The sequence below is a fragment of the Oncorhynchus nerka genome, linkage group LG7 (genome assembly GCF_034236695.1).
Source record: "Oncorhynchus nerka isolate Pitt River linkage group LG7, Oner_Uvic_2.0, whole genome shotgun sequence".
Taxonomy (NCBI): domain Eukaryota; kingdom Metazoa; phylum Chordata; class Actinopteri; order Salmoniformes; family Salmonidae; genus Oncorhynchus; species Oncorhynchus nerka.
Window position 1 is genome coordinate 46,658,457 of NC_088402.1, and position 17,908 is coordinate 46,676,364.

At 44.1% G+C, this 17,908-nt stretch overlaps 1 protein-coding gene across 2 annotated transcripts in view; it reads left to right on the plus strand.

Annotated features, from left to right (window-relative positions):
• The first annotated feature begins 17,313 nt into the window (after positions 1-17,313).
• The window catches only part of LOC115131810 (protein argonaute-3-like), a 37,576-nt gene continuing 36,981 nt past the window's right edge, over positions 17,314-17,908 (plus strand). For both annotated transcript variants that reach the window (XM_029663817.2, XM_029663818.2), the window contains exon 1: positions 17,314-17,896. In XM_029663817.2, the coding sequence (XP_029519677.1) occupies positions 17,878-17,896 (19 nt within the window). In that variant the 5' untranslated portion in view covers positions 17,314-17,877. The remainder of the gene's footprint in view (positions 17,897-17,908) is intronic.

Below are 17,908 nucleotides of genomic sequence, written 5' to 3' on the forward strand. Positions count from 1 at the left end.
AAGTTTATGTTCCTGGGACAGTTTGTACATAATTGTATGTCAATGCAACAGGTCAAAAATATTAAGATTACAAGAGGGGCTCTTGGATTGTTTACTTTAGAAGGTACCTAATTCAGCTTTATGGGACACTGTATCATCTGATGTGTCTGAGGTATAAATGTGTCTGAAGTATAATTCTGTATACTCATGGGTTTACTAAGACTTCCTGCTCAAGATGGAGTCAACTCGATTATGTTTATTTTCTTTCTTCCAGGACTAATGGAATATCCGCTAACAAGTTTTTTTTTTTTTTTTACATGTTCATCAATGATTCTGTATCTCTCTCCTTTCCTGAGGCCTTAGGAGAGCAGTTAAAAGTACCCGGATCCAGCTGTTAAGGGACCTCCCAAATTAAGCAAGGCCTGGTCATTTTGTTTGTGTTTACCCACGAGAACAGAGAAAGAGTGCTGCCTCTGAATGAGGGACACCTGTCTCTAGTCTATTTTATCAAACCCTTTGGGATACAATTATTTCCTTATGGAGTTATCAAGAGTGATAATTTGATTTGCTATTCTAATTTGTTTATTTTTTATTTAACATGCAGTGTTTGTTTTTTCCCCCAGGGGGAATTACCAGTCCCCTGGGGCCCTTTGGTAAATATGCAACTGGTTTCAGCTGTCTGTTGTTATTGTCTTTGACATTTGTTTTAGAAATCTGGATTAAGAATATTGGTAGTAGTAACAATTTGTCATATAGTAAATAGTTTGTCTAGATTTCCTGAATCAGAAATGCCCTTAACCTAACTGTTGTTCTGGTCTGTCCACTCTCGAGGTTATGGCGAGGCAGACAACAGATGGTATCTACAGTGCCTTGCGAAAGTATTCGGCCCCCTTGAACTTTGCGACCTTTTGCCACATTTCAGGCTTCAAACATAAAGATATAAAACTGTATTTTTTTGTGAAGAATCAACAACAAGTGGGACACAATCATGAAGTGGAACGACATTTATTGGATATTTCAAACTTTTTTAACAAATCAAAAACTGAAAAATTGGGTGTGCAAAATTATTCAGCCCCCTTAAGTTAATACTTTGTAGCGCCACCTTTTGCTGCGATTACAGCTGTAAGTCGCTTGGGGTATGTCTCTATCAGTTTTGCACATCGAGAGACTGAAATTCTTTCCCATTCCTCCTTGCAAAACAGCTCGAGCTCAGTGAGGTTGGATGGAGAGCATTTGTGAACAGCAGTTTTCAGTTCTTTCCACAGATTCTCGATTGGATTCAGGTCTGGACTTTGACTTGGCCATTCTAACACCTGGATATGTTTATTTTTGAACCATTCCATTGTAGATTTTGCTTTATGTTTTGGATCATTGTCTTGTTGGAAGACAAATCTCCGTCCCAGTCTCAGGTCTTTTGCAGACTCCATCAGGTTTTCTTCCAGAATGGTCCTGTATTTGGCTCCATCCATCTTCCCATCAATTTTAACCATCTTCCCTGTCCCTGCTGAAGAAAAGCAGGCCCAAACCATGATGCTGCCACCACCATGTTTGACAGTGGGGATGGTGTGTTCAGGGTGATGTGCTGTGTTGCTTTTACGCCAAACATAACGTTTTGCATTGTTGCCAAAAAGTTCAATTTTGGTTTCATCTGACCAGAGCACCTTCTTCCACCACCTGCTATGGCAACTGTACCGCCTGCAACCTTAGGGCTCTCCAGAGGGTGGTGCGGTCTGCCCAACGCCAATTCTTAATTTGTAAATCGGGAGGTGCCGGAACAAAAGGTGAGCGCAAGAGTGGGGTGACCTGGGGAGTTCTTCAGTAGCAGAAACCATGAGAGAGAAAGTAAATCACCTTTACATTAAAGCATTGTATGCATATCATCACATTTGCAAAGTGGCTGTCATGTCTTGGACTATCATTAATATGAAGACTGTTATATTATTGAATCAATTCTCTATGTGTAATTATTACATGATTAAACTAATCATGTAAACAATTAACTAGGAAGTTTGAGGCACCACAGGAAAATGTTGTTTAAAGAGTTACTATTTCCCGAATTTAACTCTCTTCAGATATTTTCATATGTTATCTATTACAGTCAATTATTAATGTATTATTACCTCAGTCATATTCCGAATGTCGCAAACTCTTGGATATCTGCACGAACCCTAGCATAAATGATGAATCAGCGATATACTTATTGGCTTAATTATTTATTTACTAACTAACTAAATAATCACACAGAATTACATAAACACAAACAGAATAGGTTACACTATCAGCTATCAAGGTAAGACCACGATGCAGACTGTGTCGAAGTGACAATGTTTACAGGTTAGGCATAGGTCGATAATCCAGAGGTGGGGCAAAGGTACAGGATGGCAGGCGGGCTCAGGCAGAGTGGTCAGGCTGGTGGGTACAGGGTCAGGACAGGCAAGGGTCAAGAACCAGGAGGACGAGAAAAGAGAGACTGGGGAAAAGCAGGAGCTGACACAAAACGCTGGTTGGCTTGGCAAACAAGACAAACTGGCAACAGACAAACAGAGAACACAGGTATAAATACACAGGGGATAATGGGGAAGATGGGTGACACCTGGAGGGGGTGGAGACAATCACAAAGACAGGTGAAATAGATCAGGGTGTGACATACACATTGATTACTACATATTCCAATGAAAAGTCCCTAGTGGACTAAACCGATATGATGGCTTGTAACACAAAATGAAATGGGAGGGGCATGTAAGAAAGAGTGGGAGAAAAGACAAAGGACTTCACTATAGTACTATAGTACACACAGCTGATAACTATGAACATAGAAATGCTTTTACTTTGCACATGAACAGCCACTCATTCAAAAATAATTACAATTGACATATTTACGATTGTATGCCTTTGTTGTCTCTGTTGAAATCGCCGGTCCGTCTTCTGGAGAGTCAGTCGACAGAAAGTCTCTGGTTTGTCCACCAGAGATCAAAGTATTTTGTAGTTGTAGCTTATTCCCTTTGTTCTTGGAGTGTCCGTTATAATGGATACGTCAGACTACCAATGGTCGTTTGATAAGAAAATGTTCTCCAGGGCCTCCCAGGCTCTGTCGTAACCTGGTGCGACGCACAATTGGCCTAGCGTCGTCCGGGTTAGGGGTTTGGCCGGTAGGGAAATCCTTGTCTCATTGCGCACCAGCGACACCTGTGGCGGGCCGGGCGCAATGCGCGCTAACCAAGGTTGCCAGGTGCATGGTGTTTCCTCTGACACATTGGTGCGGCTGGCTTCCATGTTGGATAGCGCTGTGTTAAGAAGCAGTGCGGCTTGGGTGGGTTGTGTATCGGAGGACGCTTGACTTTCAACCTTCATCTCTCCCGAGCCCGTATGGGAGTTGTAGCGATGAGACAAGATAGTAGCTACTACGAAATTGGGGAGAAAAAGGGGTAAAATTAAAATAATAATAATGTTCTCCAGAATGGATCTTTCAAAGTAACACCCGGTGGTTCATGGTCGAGGTCACTGGAATAGATACTTTAGAGGTATCTATAATGGTGAGAGGAAATTGTTCTTCTCTCTCTTCTTCGGTCAAGTTTCCTAGACTATTTTACATACACCTTAGCCAAATACATTTAAACTCAGTTTTTCACCATTCCTGACATTTAAATCAAGTAAAAATTCCCTGTCTTAGGTCAGTTAGGATCACCACCTTTAAATAAGAATGTGAAATGTTAGAATAATAGTAGAGAGAATTATATTAATTTCGTTCATCCTATGGGTCAGAAGTTTACATACACTCAATTAGTATTTTGCAGCATTGTCTTTAAATTGTTTCACTTGGGTCAAACTTTTCGGGTAGCCTTCCTCAAGTTTCCCACAATAAGTTGGGTGAATTTTGGCCCATTCCTCCTGACAGAGGTGGTGTAACTGAGTTAGGTTTGTAGGCCTCCTTGCTCGCACAGGCTTTTTCAGTTCTGCCCACAAAGTTTCTATGGGAATGAGGTCAGGGCGTTGTGATGGCCACTCCAATACCTCGACTTTGTTGTCCTTAAGCCATTTTGACAACTTTGGAAGTATGCTTGGGGTCATTGTCCATTTGGAAGACCCATTTGCAACCAAGCTTTAACTTCCTGACTGATGTCTTGAGATGTTGCTTCAATATATCCACATAATTTTCCTACCTCATGATGCCATCTGTTTTGTAAAGTGCACTAGTCCCTCCTGCAAGCAAAGCACCCACACAACATGATGCTGCCACCCCCGTGTTTCATGGTTGGGATGGTGTTCTTCGGCATGCAAGCCTCCCCCTTTTTCCTCCAAACATAACGATGGTCATTCTATTTTTGTTTCATCAGACCAGAGGACATTTCTCAGAAAAGTACGATCTTTGTCCCAATGTGCAGTCGCAAACCGTAGTCTGGCTTTTATATGGCGGTTTTGGAGCAGTGACTTCTTCCTTGCTGAGTGGCTTCAGGTTATGTCAGTATAGGACTCGTTTTACAGTGGATATAGATACTTTGTACCTGTTTCCTCCAGCATTGTCACGAGGTCCTTTGCTGTTATTCTGGGATTGTTTTGCACTTTTGGCACCAAAGTATGTTCATCTCTAGGAAACAGAACACATCTCCTTCCTGAGCGGTATGATGGCTGCATGGTCCCATGGTGTTTATACTTGATCCAACAGGTCCCAGAGGTGCTCAATGGGATTGAGATTTGGGCTCTTCGCTGGCCATGGCAGAACACTGACATTCCTGTCTTGCAGGAAATCATGCACAGAACAAGCAGTATGGCTGGTGGTATTGTCATGCTGGAGGGTCATGTCAGGATGAGCTTGCAGGAAGGGTACCACATGAGGGAGGAGGATGTCTTCCCAGTAACGCACAGCGTTGAGATTGCCTGCAATGACAACAAGCTCAGTCCGATGATGCTGTGACACATCGCTGCAGACCATGACGGATCCTCCACCTCCAAATTGATCCCACTCCAGAGAACAGGCCTCAGTGTAATGCTAATTCCTTCGACGATAAACGTGAATGCGACCATCACCCCTGGTGAGACAAAACCGCGACTTGTTAGTGAAGAGCACTTTTTGCCAGTCCTGTCTGGTTCAGAAACGGTGGGTTTGTGTCCATAGGCGACGTTGTTGCCAGTGATGTCTGCAGTCCTCATGCCTCCTTTGCAGCATGACTATGGCACGTTCACACAGATGAGCAGGTACGCTGGCCATCTTTCTTTTGGTGTTTTTCAGAGTCAGTAGAAAGGCCTCTTTAGTGTCCTACGTTTTCATAACTGTGAACTTAATTGCCTACCGTCTGTAAGCTGTTCGTGTCTTAACGACCTTTCAACAGGTGCATGTTCATTAATTGTTTATGATTCATTGAACAAGCACGGGAAACAGTGTTTAAACCCTTGACAATGAAGACCTGTGAAGTTATTTGGATTTTTACGAATTATCTTTGAAAGACAGGGTCCTGAAAAAGTTTACTTAATGAAGCTGCCAGTTGAGGACTTGTACGGCGTCTGTTTCTCACCCACAACATAACTATTATTAATGCGTTAAGCTATACATAATTATTCACTGCTTAAAAAAATAAAGGGAACACTAAAATAACACATCCTAGATCTGAATGAATGAAATATTCTTATTAAATACTTTTTTCTTTACATAGTTGAATGTGCTGACAACAAAATCACACAAAAATGATCAATGGAAAACAAATTTATCAACACATGGAGGTCTGGATTTGGAGTCACACTCAAAATTAAAGTGGAAAACCACACTACAGGCTGATCCAACTTTGATGTAATGTCCTTAAAACAAGTCCAAATGAGGCTCAGTAGTGTGTGTGGCCTCCAAGTGTCTGTATGACCTCCCTACAACGCCTGGGCATGCTCCTGATGAGGTGGCGGATGGTCTCCTGAGGGATCTTCTCCCAGACCTGGACTAAAGCATCCGCCAACTCCTGGAAAGTCTGCGGTGCAACGTGACGTTGGTGGATGGAGCGAGACATGATGTCCCAGATGTGCTCAATTGGATTCAGGTCTGGGGAACAGGCGGGCCAATCCATTGCATCAATGCCTTCCTCTTGCAGGAACTGCTGACACACTCCAGCCACATGAGGTCTAGCATTGTCTTGCATTAGGAGGAACCCAGGGCCAACCGCACCAGCATATGGTCTCACAAGGGGTCTGAGGATCTCATCTCGGTACCTAATGGCAGTCAGGCTACCTCTGGCGAGCACATGGAGGGCTGTGCGGCCCCCCAAAGAAATGCCACCCCACACCATGACTGACCCACCGCCAAACCGGTCATGCTGGAGGATGTTGCAGGCAGCAGAACATTCTCCACGGCGTCTCCAGACTCTGTCACGTCTGTCACATGTTCTCAGTGTGAACCTGCTTTCATCTGTGAAGAGCACAGGGCGCCAGTGGCGAATTTGCCAATCTTGGTGTTCTCTGGCAAATGCCAAACGTCCTGCACGGTGTTGGGCTGTAAGCACAACCCCCACCTGTGGACGTCGGGCCCTCATACCACCCTCATGGAGTCTGTTTCTGACCGTTTGAGCAGACACATACACATTTGTGGCCTGCTGGAGGTCATTTTGCAGGGCTCTGGCAGTGCTCTTCCTGCACCTCCTTGCACAAAGGCGGAGGTAGCGGTTCTGCTACTGGGTTGTTGCCCTCCTCCACGTCTCCTGATGTACTGGCCTGTCTCCTGGTAGCGCCTCCATGCTCTGGACACTACGCTGACAGACACAGCAAACCTTCTTGCCACAGCTCGCATTGATGTGCCATCCTGGATGAGCTGCACTACCTGAGCCACTTGTGTGGGTTGTAGACTCCGTCTCATGCTACAACTAGAGTGAAAGCACCGCCAGCATTCAAAAGTGACCAAAACATCAGCCAGGAAGCATAGGAACTGAGAAGTGGTCTGTGGTCACCACCTGCAGAACCACTCCTTTATTGGGGGTGTCTTGCTAATTGCCAATCATTTCCACCTGTTGTCTATTCCATTTGCACAACAGCATGTGAAATTTATTGTCAATCAGTGTTGCTTCCTAAGTGGACAGTTTGATTTCACAGAAGTGGGATTGACTTGGAGATACATTGTGTTGTTTAAGTGTTCCCTTTATTTTTTTGAGCAGTGTATTTGGAAAAAACAAAGTTTGATGACATGACATTTCCCACTCTCTCTTTGCCTGACTCTATACCTTCGGGATCATTTTCTGCTGCGTTCCACAAAAATGAAGGCCCTAAAAAAACTCCACATGCTTTCACCCAGTCTGCCCCTTCTGGCCATAGGTTACACCAGATGTTCTCAAGTCATGTTATTTTCACTTCACTCTCCATCTCCTTCCTCCTCCATGGCCTCCCGATATACACGTGCGGTGGCCCTAATCAACTTTTCCTACTCTTGTGGTAACTCAGCACTGTTTATACATTTCAACATCAATGCCCTCAAAATATGCTATCCCAACAATGCTACCACTAACACTGCCCATGATGCATACTTCAAAATAGTCCTCATTTGCGCTATAGTCCAGTTCCATACTGTTACTATAGCATCCTTCAGTTACTGTCCCTACAGAGACTGCTGTGAGAATAGCTATTGCATTGATTGTCTCCTGCTCCTGATCTCCTATTGCCTTTGTTGTTCCCCGATAGATTTAGGACTGAATCTTTCAGATACTCCCTACCTCCGAAACTGGTACAGCAACTGCCGAACCGCCTGGTACAGCAACTGCACCACACGGAATCACAGGGCTCTCCAGAGGGTGGTGTGGTCTGCCCAACGCATCACCGGCGGCACACTGCCTGCCCTCCCGGAAACCTACAGCACCAGTGTAAACTTTGGGTCTCAGCGTTATATAAGCAGCCCACTTCTGAAACCTTCCTGTCACTGTCACTCGGTCCCAATCTTCTGGGAGATATGTCAAGTGTTTGCTGGCTGTTAGAAATGGGGGAGAAATGGCGTTGGAAGAGTATCCAACCTCACAAAACTCTGAGTCACATGTTTCTTAATTACACTCTGCAGGAACTTCTCTTCCTTAATTTATGAACCACATAGATCTCCGCTCCAGTCATTTCCCAGTTCCCCGTAACGCTAACTTCTTGGTTTTTGGGACTCCACAGAATACACTGATGTCGGTCCTCCAGCCTTTGCAATTAACACCCTTATGCAGACATTCTGTCTCAAACACATGCCCCCTATGTACCTTGCCTCAAATAAATGTACACATAAATCATAACACATTAGTCACTACTGCTAATCCACTTCTATAATTATAAACATACTAAAACATTCTCAAATAAATTATTCAATTTCCAACAATCACTCCTCTGGAACAATGATCACTTATGTTCCACGACACCTAGAAAACATTCATTTGAACAGGGAAGAGAGAAAATACATGTTTAATCATTTCACACCACCCTTGATGCAAATGAGACTGGGACAAGAACCGTCCATCCGTTCTATTCTATGCCAATGGGATGCTAGTCTCCATGCCAGTCTCCTTCATCCTCATCCTTGGGTGTCAAAGCAAGACACGGACTATGAACCTTGTACGTAATTGTACTGTATCATCCAGCAATCCAATCTATGTATTGATGCGCTTTAACATTAGGATCACTGGCAACCCGTCATTCAGGGCAGGGTTTTGAGGCCCAAATGTTTTTTGCTAAAAATGTGGGGCTCAATACCCTGCCCTGAATGACGGGTCACCACTGATCCTAATGTTAAAGCTTCCCTGTTCAAATCAATATGTTTTCTAGGTGTTGTGGAATATGAGAGTGATCATTGTCCAGAAGAAGGATTGTTGGAAATACACTTCCGTTCAAAAGTTTGGGGTCACTTAGAAATGTCCTTTAATGTGTCCATTAAAATAACATCAAATTGATCAGAAATACAGTGTGACATTATTAATTTTGTAGATGACTATTGTAGCTGGAAACGGCTGATTTTTTATGGAATATCTACATGGGCCCGTTATCAGCATGTTCCAATGGCACATTGTGTTAGCTAATCCAAGTTAAGCATTTTGAAAGACTTATTGATCATTAGAAAACCCTTCTGCAATAATGTTAGCACGGCTGAAAACTGTTGTTCTGATTAAAGAAGCAATAAAACGGGCCTTCTTTAGACTAATTGAGTATCTGGAGCGTCAACATTTGTGGGTTCGATTACAAGCTCAAAATGGACATAAACAAAGTACTTTAAAATTATTAATCTGAAACTCGTCAGTCTATTCTTGTTCTGAGAAATGAAGGCTATTCCATGCAAGAAATTGCCAAGAAACTGACGATCTCGTACAACTCTGTGTACTACTGCCTTCACAGAACAGCGCAAACTGGCCCTAACCAGAATAGAAAGAGGAGTGGGAGGCCCCGGTGCACAACTGAGCAAGAGGACAAGTACATTAGAGTGTCTAGTTTGAGAAACAGACGTCTCACAAGTCCTCAACTGGCAGCTTCATTAAATAGTACCCACAAAACACCCGTCTCAACGTCAACAGTGAAGAGACGACTCCGGGATGCTGGTCTTCTAGGCAGAGTTGCAAAGTAAAATGAGTCATTTGGAACGAATCCGTGGCTAACTGCAAGCAGTGCAATGCAACCAGTAGCCTGCTATTCAATTGAGTGGCTGTGTGGTTGTTTTCCTGAGTACCCACCATTAATCCAGAGAATGCCAAACTTTGATGACAAAATTTGATGACAAAACCGCTGAGCCTCCTTCAAGTTTAAGTGGGCACATCACAAGCCAAGGTGAGCCCAAAAATGTATTGTATGCTGCTGCATAAATTATAAAATATGCAAGGGAGATAGTATTACTTTCTTAGCTGCAGTATGCCTAAGTATGTTATGTAGTAAGCTGTTAGTAGCCCATGTGCCTCACCCTAATAATTTGGTCTATTTTCACCTCTCAACGTTACTGTTCTGACTCGGTGATGCTGCACATGTAGCCTGTAACCTGTTTTTGAGAAATGTCATCATCTAATATTGTAAGAGGTTTCATTGTCTGCTTATATGCCCCCTTTATTTATCCTGCGGTTCTGACTTACTGTAAGAGCAGTCCATTTTCTGCATTCTGTTGCTGTACATTTCAAAAGTGCTGAACACATAGTTATATCGACTACGTCCATCGTCGCTCGCTCATTAGTCTTAATCGAAATTACGGAATGCCTCTTATCCGCTCATCGTTCCCTTATGCAGTAGTTTGTACATGTCAATTGTCAGCCATATCAGCTATGTTTTTTAAAAAGCCAGTAAACGAGGCTGAATTAATTGTTTCGCTGCCAAACAAGGCTCCGCTGTTAGCCAGGTGTAGCAGTGGTGAGGATTCACTCCATTGTGCTGGAAAGAAAGCTCTGCTGTTGGGACAGCTTTATTTAGGACCTAGCAGTTTGTCAGCACCACCTGTCACCGTTATAGTGTAATTAACGTATTGTTTAATGTTGTGTAGTGTCTTTGCTGGCATGCATCTAAACATTTTTGGAGGAGTTTGGCCCACCAAGATTTACATTCTAAAATCGACACTGATTAGGATTCTGATGACATTGTAAAACAAAACCCCGACTCTCAAAATACCCCATCATGGTTAGCCCAAGCTATTATCTAGTGGGTTCTGTAATAACCTCCCTCTCGGAGGACATGATAAAATAAGGTTTAAAGGGAGGAAAACCCTCCCTAGACTCAATAAATTCGAGCAGTGCACCCTCCCCTCACTTTGTGCTCTGCTCACAGTTTAGGGCTGTGCCCTCTCTCTTTCACTCTTTTCCGAATCACAATAAAACACTTGATAAATTATCTCAACCCAATTTTAGAATGACAGTCCTTAGTGCTTCGCTTTGAGTTGATCACTCGAATTCGAGACCCTCAATTTAGCACACACCGACAGTTAGAATGTATATTTACAAAACAGGGAAAATATATAAACAATATGTACTACAAGATAGGAACTTTTCTCATTACATCCCATTTGTCCCTGTTTACTTTCGCGAGTGGCATGTTTGTGTTTGTATTTATTATGGATCCCCATACTCTTCCTGGGGTCCAGCAAAATGAAGGCAGTTAATAACAGATCGGTATCTCAATGCTGTCACGTTCTGACCTTAGTTCTTTTGTTATGTCTTTGTTTTAGTATGGTCAGGGCGTGAGTTGGGTGGGTTGTCTATGTTCCTTTTTCTATGATTTGGGATTTCTGTGTTTGGCCTGGTATGGTTCTCAATCAGAGGCAGCTGTCATTCGTTGTCCCTGATTGAGAACCATACTTAGGTAGCCTGGTTTCACTTTTGAGTGGTGGGTGATTGTTTCCTGTGTCTGTGTTTGTACCACAAGGAACTGTTTCGATTTTCCTTTGTTCATTCACGTTATTTTGCATTTTTGTAGTGTTCAGTTTTATATATTAAAATGGACACTTACCACGCTGCGCATTGGTCCGACCTCTCTTACTCCTCGTCAGAAGAAGAGGAAAATCATTACAGAATCACCCACCACCAAAGGACCAAGCAGCGTGGTAACAGGCAGCAGCAGCGAACTCCAGACTCCTGGACATGGGAGGAGATTTTGGACGGCAAAGGACCCTGGGCACAGGCTGGGGAATATCGCCACACCAAGGCAGAGCTGGAGGAATCGAAAGCCGATAGGCGGTGGTATGAGGAGGCAGCACGGCAGCGCGGTTGGAAGCCCGAGAGGCAGCCCCAAAAATGTATTGGGGGGAGGCACACGGGGAGTGTTGCTAAGTCAGGTAGGAGACCTGAGCCAACTCCCCGTGCTTACCGTGGAGAGCGGGGGACCGGGCAGGCACCAAGTTATGCTGTGAGGCGCACAGTGTCCCCGGAGCGCAGGCATAGCCCGGTGTGGTACATAGCAGCGCCTCGTATCGGCCGGGCTAGAGTGGGCATCGAGCCAGGTGCCATGAAGCCGGCTCAGCGCATCTGGTCTCCAGTGCGTCTCCTCGGGCCGGGGTACATGGCACCAGCCCTACGCATGGTGTCCCCGGTTCACCAGCACAGCCCAGTGTGGGCTATTCCACCTCGCCGCACTGGCCTGGCTACAGGGAGCATTCAGCCAGGTAGGGTTGGGCAGGCTCGGTGCTCGAGACCTCCAGTGCCCCTCCACGGTCCAGTCTATCTGGTGCCTCCTCCACGCACCAGCCCTCCAGTGGCAGCCCCCCGCACCGGGCTGTCTCTCTGTCTCCTCCCTACAGGTGCTCCCGCCTGCTCAGCGCTGCCAGAGTCTTCCTCCTGTCTAACGCTGCCAGAGTCTCCCGTCTGTCCTGAGCTGCCAGAGTCTCCCGTCTGTCCTGAGCTGCCAGAGCCGCCCGTCTGTCCTGAGCTGCCAGAGCCGCCCGTCTGTCCTGAGCTGCCAGAGCCGCCTGCCCGTCTGTTCTGAGCTGCCAGAGCTGCCAGAGCCGCCCGTCTGTCCTGAGCTGCCAGAGCCGCCCGTCAGTCAGGAGATGCCAGAGCCGTCCGTCATCCAGGAGCTGCCAGAGCCGCTCGTCATTCAGGAGCTGCCAGAATTGCCCGTCAAGCCGGCGCTGCCGGAATCGCCCTTCACTCCGGAGCTGTCGGAGTTTCCCGCCTGTCCGTTGCTGCCGGAATCTCCCGTCCATTCGGGACCCGTGGCTTGGGTCCCCAGTCCGAGGTCGGCGGCGAGGGTCGCCGCTCTAAAGCCACCACCGCGGACAGACACCCACCCAGACCCTACCCTATAGGTTCAGGTTTTGCGGCCGGAGTCCGGACCTTTGAGGGGGGGGGGGTACTGTCACGTTCTGACCTTAGTTCTTTTGTTATGTCTTTGTTTTAGTATGGTCAGAGCGTGAGTTGGGTGGGTTGTCTATGTTCCTTTTTCTATTATTTGGGATTTCTGTGTTTGGCCTGGTATGGTTCTCAATCAGAGGCAGCTGTCCCTGATTGAGAACCATACTTAGGTAGCCTGGTTTCACTTTTGAGTGTTGGGCGATTGTTTCCTGTGTCTGTGTTTGTACCACACGGGACTGTTTCGATTTTCGTTTGTTCATTCACGTTGTTATTTTGTATTTTTGTAGTGTTCAGTTTTATATATTAAAATGAACACTTACCATGCTGCACATTGGTCCAACCTCTCTTAATCCTCGGTCAGAAGAAGAGGAAAATCGTTACAAATGCATTTTAATCTAAATTACAATAAGCGTGTGTTGACCTCCAAAATCGACATGATACCCCAAATAAACAGTTTACAGCAACCATAAATCAATTCACAGGCACAGTTGACCACACCCTCCTTCCCCGTACTCTTTATCCGGTGTTTATTCATGTTCTGCTTCAGATAGTGTTTCAGTTTGTCCTCCCAATGTCACATGTTCAAAGTGGATGGCCCATGATAATGTATCTCACCTGAGCCGCCACTGTTTTTTACATTCCATTATAACTTGTTCATTTTTCAACCAGTACACCAGCATCATGAAAGAAGATTGGACGGGATCTCTTTCCATGCTCACTCCACGTGGACTCACACTCCTGAGAGAATAGGCATTAGAGAAAAGGGCAGTTGACAGCTTTGAATGGATGCTGTGTACGTACTGGTTGCTGGCTCGGACTTAGGTCTCAGTAGAAGTGGTGAAAGACAAGGTCGTAGTGAACACCTTTGTCACTATTTCTTCAGCCGGTTGGGGGGGGTGAAGCTCACACTGTTCTCGTCAATTTATTCCTTCCATGCATCAAGATACCATCTGCAGTCACTATCACCATAACTTTGAGAGAGGATAGACCAAAACAACAGTTTAAGGAATTTCTGAATCGGAAAACCCAAACAACTATTTACCGAATCGCAAATTATTACCTTCCTAATTTTCTTAATACAACATTTCTAAGACAAATGTTAAAGAGCATACCAACACACTGCTGACAATATTTTCCAAATTGGCTTATATTCCCTTATCATACTGGCAATCTCACTGCAGTTACCGGGTCAGGGATTTGGAGAGCTAACCCTTAGGGAGAAACCCCGACCATACAGCAGACCCAATCTGGTGAGATTTGTATCGAAACAAAGTTAAAAACCAAAACATAAACAGCTATACACTTCTTCATATTATACTTAAATCTCACCCAACGTCTCTATCCTTTCTAGTGAGTTTGTTCAGGCCTCATCAGAAAGTTAGAACAAAGGTCATTCAACACCATTAAGTATTTTCTTTCCCTTGGTTTAAAAACAATTTCAAACATTTCCATCATTCTGCATACCCAATTTATAACCAAGTTCAAAAGACCCCACACAATAAATCAAACACGGTACTAACACCACTAACTAATATTCATAACCGTTGTTCACTAACTGCTCTTCCAAGACAGTCTCAGGAAACACTTCAAAGAGAGAGATAATGACCCCCCATCCTCTCCTGGAAGAGAAAGTGTATGTTTCGTTAGTATTCACTTATGCTAAACTTAATCAGCAACACAAACATTTGAATTACAAACAAAACACGATAATGCTAAGACCACTGTCCTACCATGCCCTTAATGTTCAAAATTGTTAAAAGGTCATTTTAGGTTTGGTAACCCAAATGCTCTCACTACTAACAATTACTCACAATATTAACTCTAATTCTCCCCCGAGCTTGCAAGGAGTCTTAACTATTTTCAAAGGTAGCGATACACACTTCTCCGGGGAGTAGTATTTGGTATTTGTGCCTATTAATTGGTCACAGCACCTAATACCTTTTATTAGAACCAGTACTGAAAAGTCTGCCAATTTACTATTGGAGATTACGGTTGACATAATGTCTTATACCAGTGTTACGGCTGAAATATCACTGTTGTTAACAACACACATTACCGAAATTATTCACAGTCGTTTCCTATTTCCATATAATCTGTCAGTGTTCCCTGTCCCAATAGGGCATAAACCAATCTCTCTATTTATTGCTAGTGTTAATCCACACAAATCACTTTCAAACAACGTTTGAATATCTTCTTACTTTTCTAACCATGAATGTATGAATGTGGCTCTCCTCCAGAAATTATATGCAACCTTTTATCACATGGACTTATTCTCTACAACCTACCTAAGCATGACAATTTATCCATACACACACAGACTCTACGGCCTCACGGCCACCACGGCTGGGCTTTCACCCCCCTTTCGGGTCTAGTAGGGAACCAACCCAACTCGGGATTTACCCCCTAGGATGGACCCTTTGCAGGTACCAGCCTGCTCGGGCTTACCTTCCGGGACTTACCCTACTCTTTATGGTACTCGCAGGAACCAAACCACTCAGGATTTAACCCCTAGCTTGCTCGGGGTTACCTCCCGGGACTTACCATATACCATTAATCTACAACCGGTCGTAATACAATGGGACTACTGAATAAATGTAGGCTTTCCAGGTCCATATCCTATAATTCGTTCAGCCTACGACTCTTATCTCCCCAAGATGTCAGAATGAGTGGTAAATGTGCCTACCTTGATTTTTGGTGCCGGCTCCTGTTTCACTGTTTTGGACTCTCTAGTTCGACTGTAAATTGTGGTGAACCCTGTTAGGTTCTAAATAAACTGAGCAAAACTCACGGATGACTAGTAAAGCTCAAACCAAGTGTATTCACCCACAGAGGTCACACAGCTGCATAAAACAAAGACATGTTTCCATCAGCAAAAGTGTTTATACGCCCCCTCCCCCTTTTAGGCAAATATGTATGGAAGGTTTCGTTCAACTCAAAAGGGGTGCTGTCAAAAAGTCATTGAATTCAAACGGATTTACCCATACATTTTACAAAGACAAATATGATTCTTTATGTTCTAAATTGTTCAGTGGGGTCTTTTTCTAACATATTAACATTATATAAAAATATATATAATGATTTCGTAACCTAATACATCCGATAATAAGCACAGAGCTCTGTCGACAGTGTGGTGCGGCTTCTTGCAGCAATTTTTGAGGATGTGACATGTTTTGGTCTTCTGTAAAATTGGTTTCGCGGGTCGCAAAAAGCTAAATTAACATGCATGACACAAGCTGAATGTAAAAGGATTCTAAAATTAAAAGCTTGCGGTATGCCCAATTCATAAATCTGAGCTATGGCAGCAGATGCTAAAATATAAGTTGATTTTATTGGTTACGCAGAACGCACTGCAAGTCTTGTCTCTCCCATCTTCTCATTGGTTTTTAGAAGCATATACCCACTTGCAATCTTCTCATTGGTTTTTAGGAACACCCATCTGGTTGATTGAAAGATGAACTGAGGTCGGTTGTGGTAATGCACCTTATTATGAAAGTTAGTTGCCAATCGCAATATAAAGTCCAAAGAAGAAAAAGAAGCTAGCTTGCTGTTGCTAACTAATTTGTCCTGGGATATAAACATTGAGTTGTTATTTTACCTGAAATGCACAGGGTTCTCTACTCCACCAATTAATCCACACATAAAACGGCCAACCGAATCGTTTCTAGTCATCTCTCCTCCTTCCAGGCTTTTTCTTTTCTTGACTTTATATTGCGATTGGCAACTTTCATAAATTAGGTGCATTACCGTCACTGATCTCGTTTGTCTTCAGTCACCCACGTGAGTAAACCAATGAGGAGATGGGAGAGGCAGGACTTGCAGTGCGATCTGCGTCAGAAATAGAACTGACTTCTATTTTAGCCCTTGGCAACGCAGGTGCTCGTTGGCGCAATAATTGAATAATATAGATTTCTACATTTATTTTGCAACGCTCGCGTTGTAATAACACTTCCCTGTGGATATTTTGTCTCATATTAACTCCTACATAAAGACAAAATCTGCAGACAACAGGTAAAGTACATTCAATTAAGTTTATTCAACAGTCTGATTTGTGAAAGGGCTCCTGAGTGGCGCAGCGGTCTAAGACACTGCATCTCAGTGCTAGGGGCATCACTACAGACACTGGTTCAATTCCAGGCTGTATCACAAACAGCCATGGTCGGGGTTAGGGTTTGGCCGGGGTAGGCCGTCATTGTAAATAATAATTTGTTCTTAACTCTGGCCCCCCAATGGTGGAACAAACTCCCTCACGACGCCAGGACAGCGGAGTCAATCACCACCCTCCGGAGACACCTGAAACCCCACCTCTTTAAGGAATACCTAGGATAGGATAAAGTAATCCTTCTCACCCCCCCTTAAAAGACCTAGATGCACTATTGTAAAGTGGCTGTTCCACTGGATGTCATAAGGTGAAAGCACCAATTTGTAATTCGCTCTGGATAAGAGCGTCTGCTAAATGACTTAAATGTAAATGTAAATGTAAACTGACTTGCCTAGTTAAATATATTTTTGTATTTATATATATTTTTTATTGTTAATTTTCAAAGTATAGAAAGGACTCTTATTCTGAAGGATTCCAAAAACCGTGACCCGGAAAGTACTTAATTATTCTTGTCTGCTTCACAGCGGTAGTACGGAGAACGTACCGGGGTGTGAAACACAAATTTGCCGGCAGAACAACACCAAAAGAGCGGCAAAGTGTTCACGTTTATCGTTCGAAGAACAAATGTCAAGTAATTGTTATTATCCTGGCAACTGATGACGAGGCAAAACGCCGAACAACTGAGGTAGCATTAAAGCCGTTCAGGAATAGGCGCCGTCGGTCGAGTCTCCGTGAAATATTTTCAGAGACTTGTCTTTGAAAATAAATAGATTTGTCTGCTGGAAACAATTCATACTCCAACGATCATAATGGAATACGTCGTTTAACTTGTGCGGGTTGACAACTAGGGAAATTTGGGAGGACCTCTGGTTAAGTGGACACCGCAAGCGGCCCGTGTCCACATCAGCGCCAGAAGCCGGGGTGTCGGCTTGAGAGTCTTCGGGTGGAAAATCTCCAACACTAGAGCTACAGCGCTGACTAAATAGCGTCGTGCGAACAGGAGCTGCGCCGATATTTGACCATTGGGAGCCGGGGAGTATCCGGACAGAGACCTCATGAATGGAAATCGGAACTTCAGGTATATTCTTAC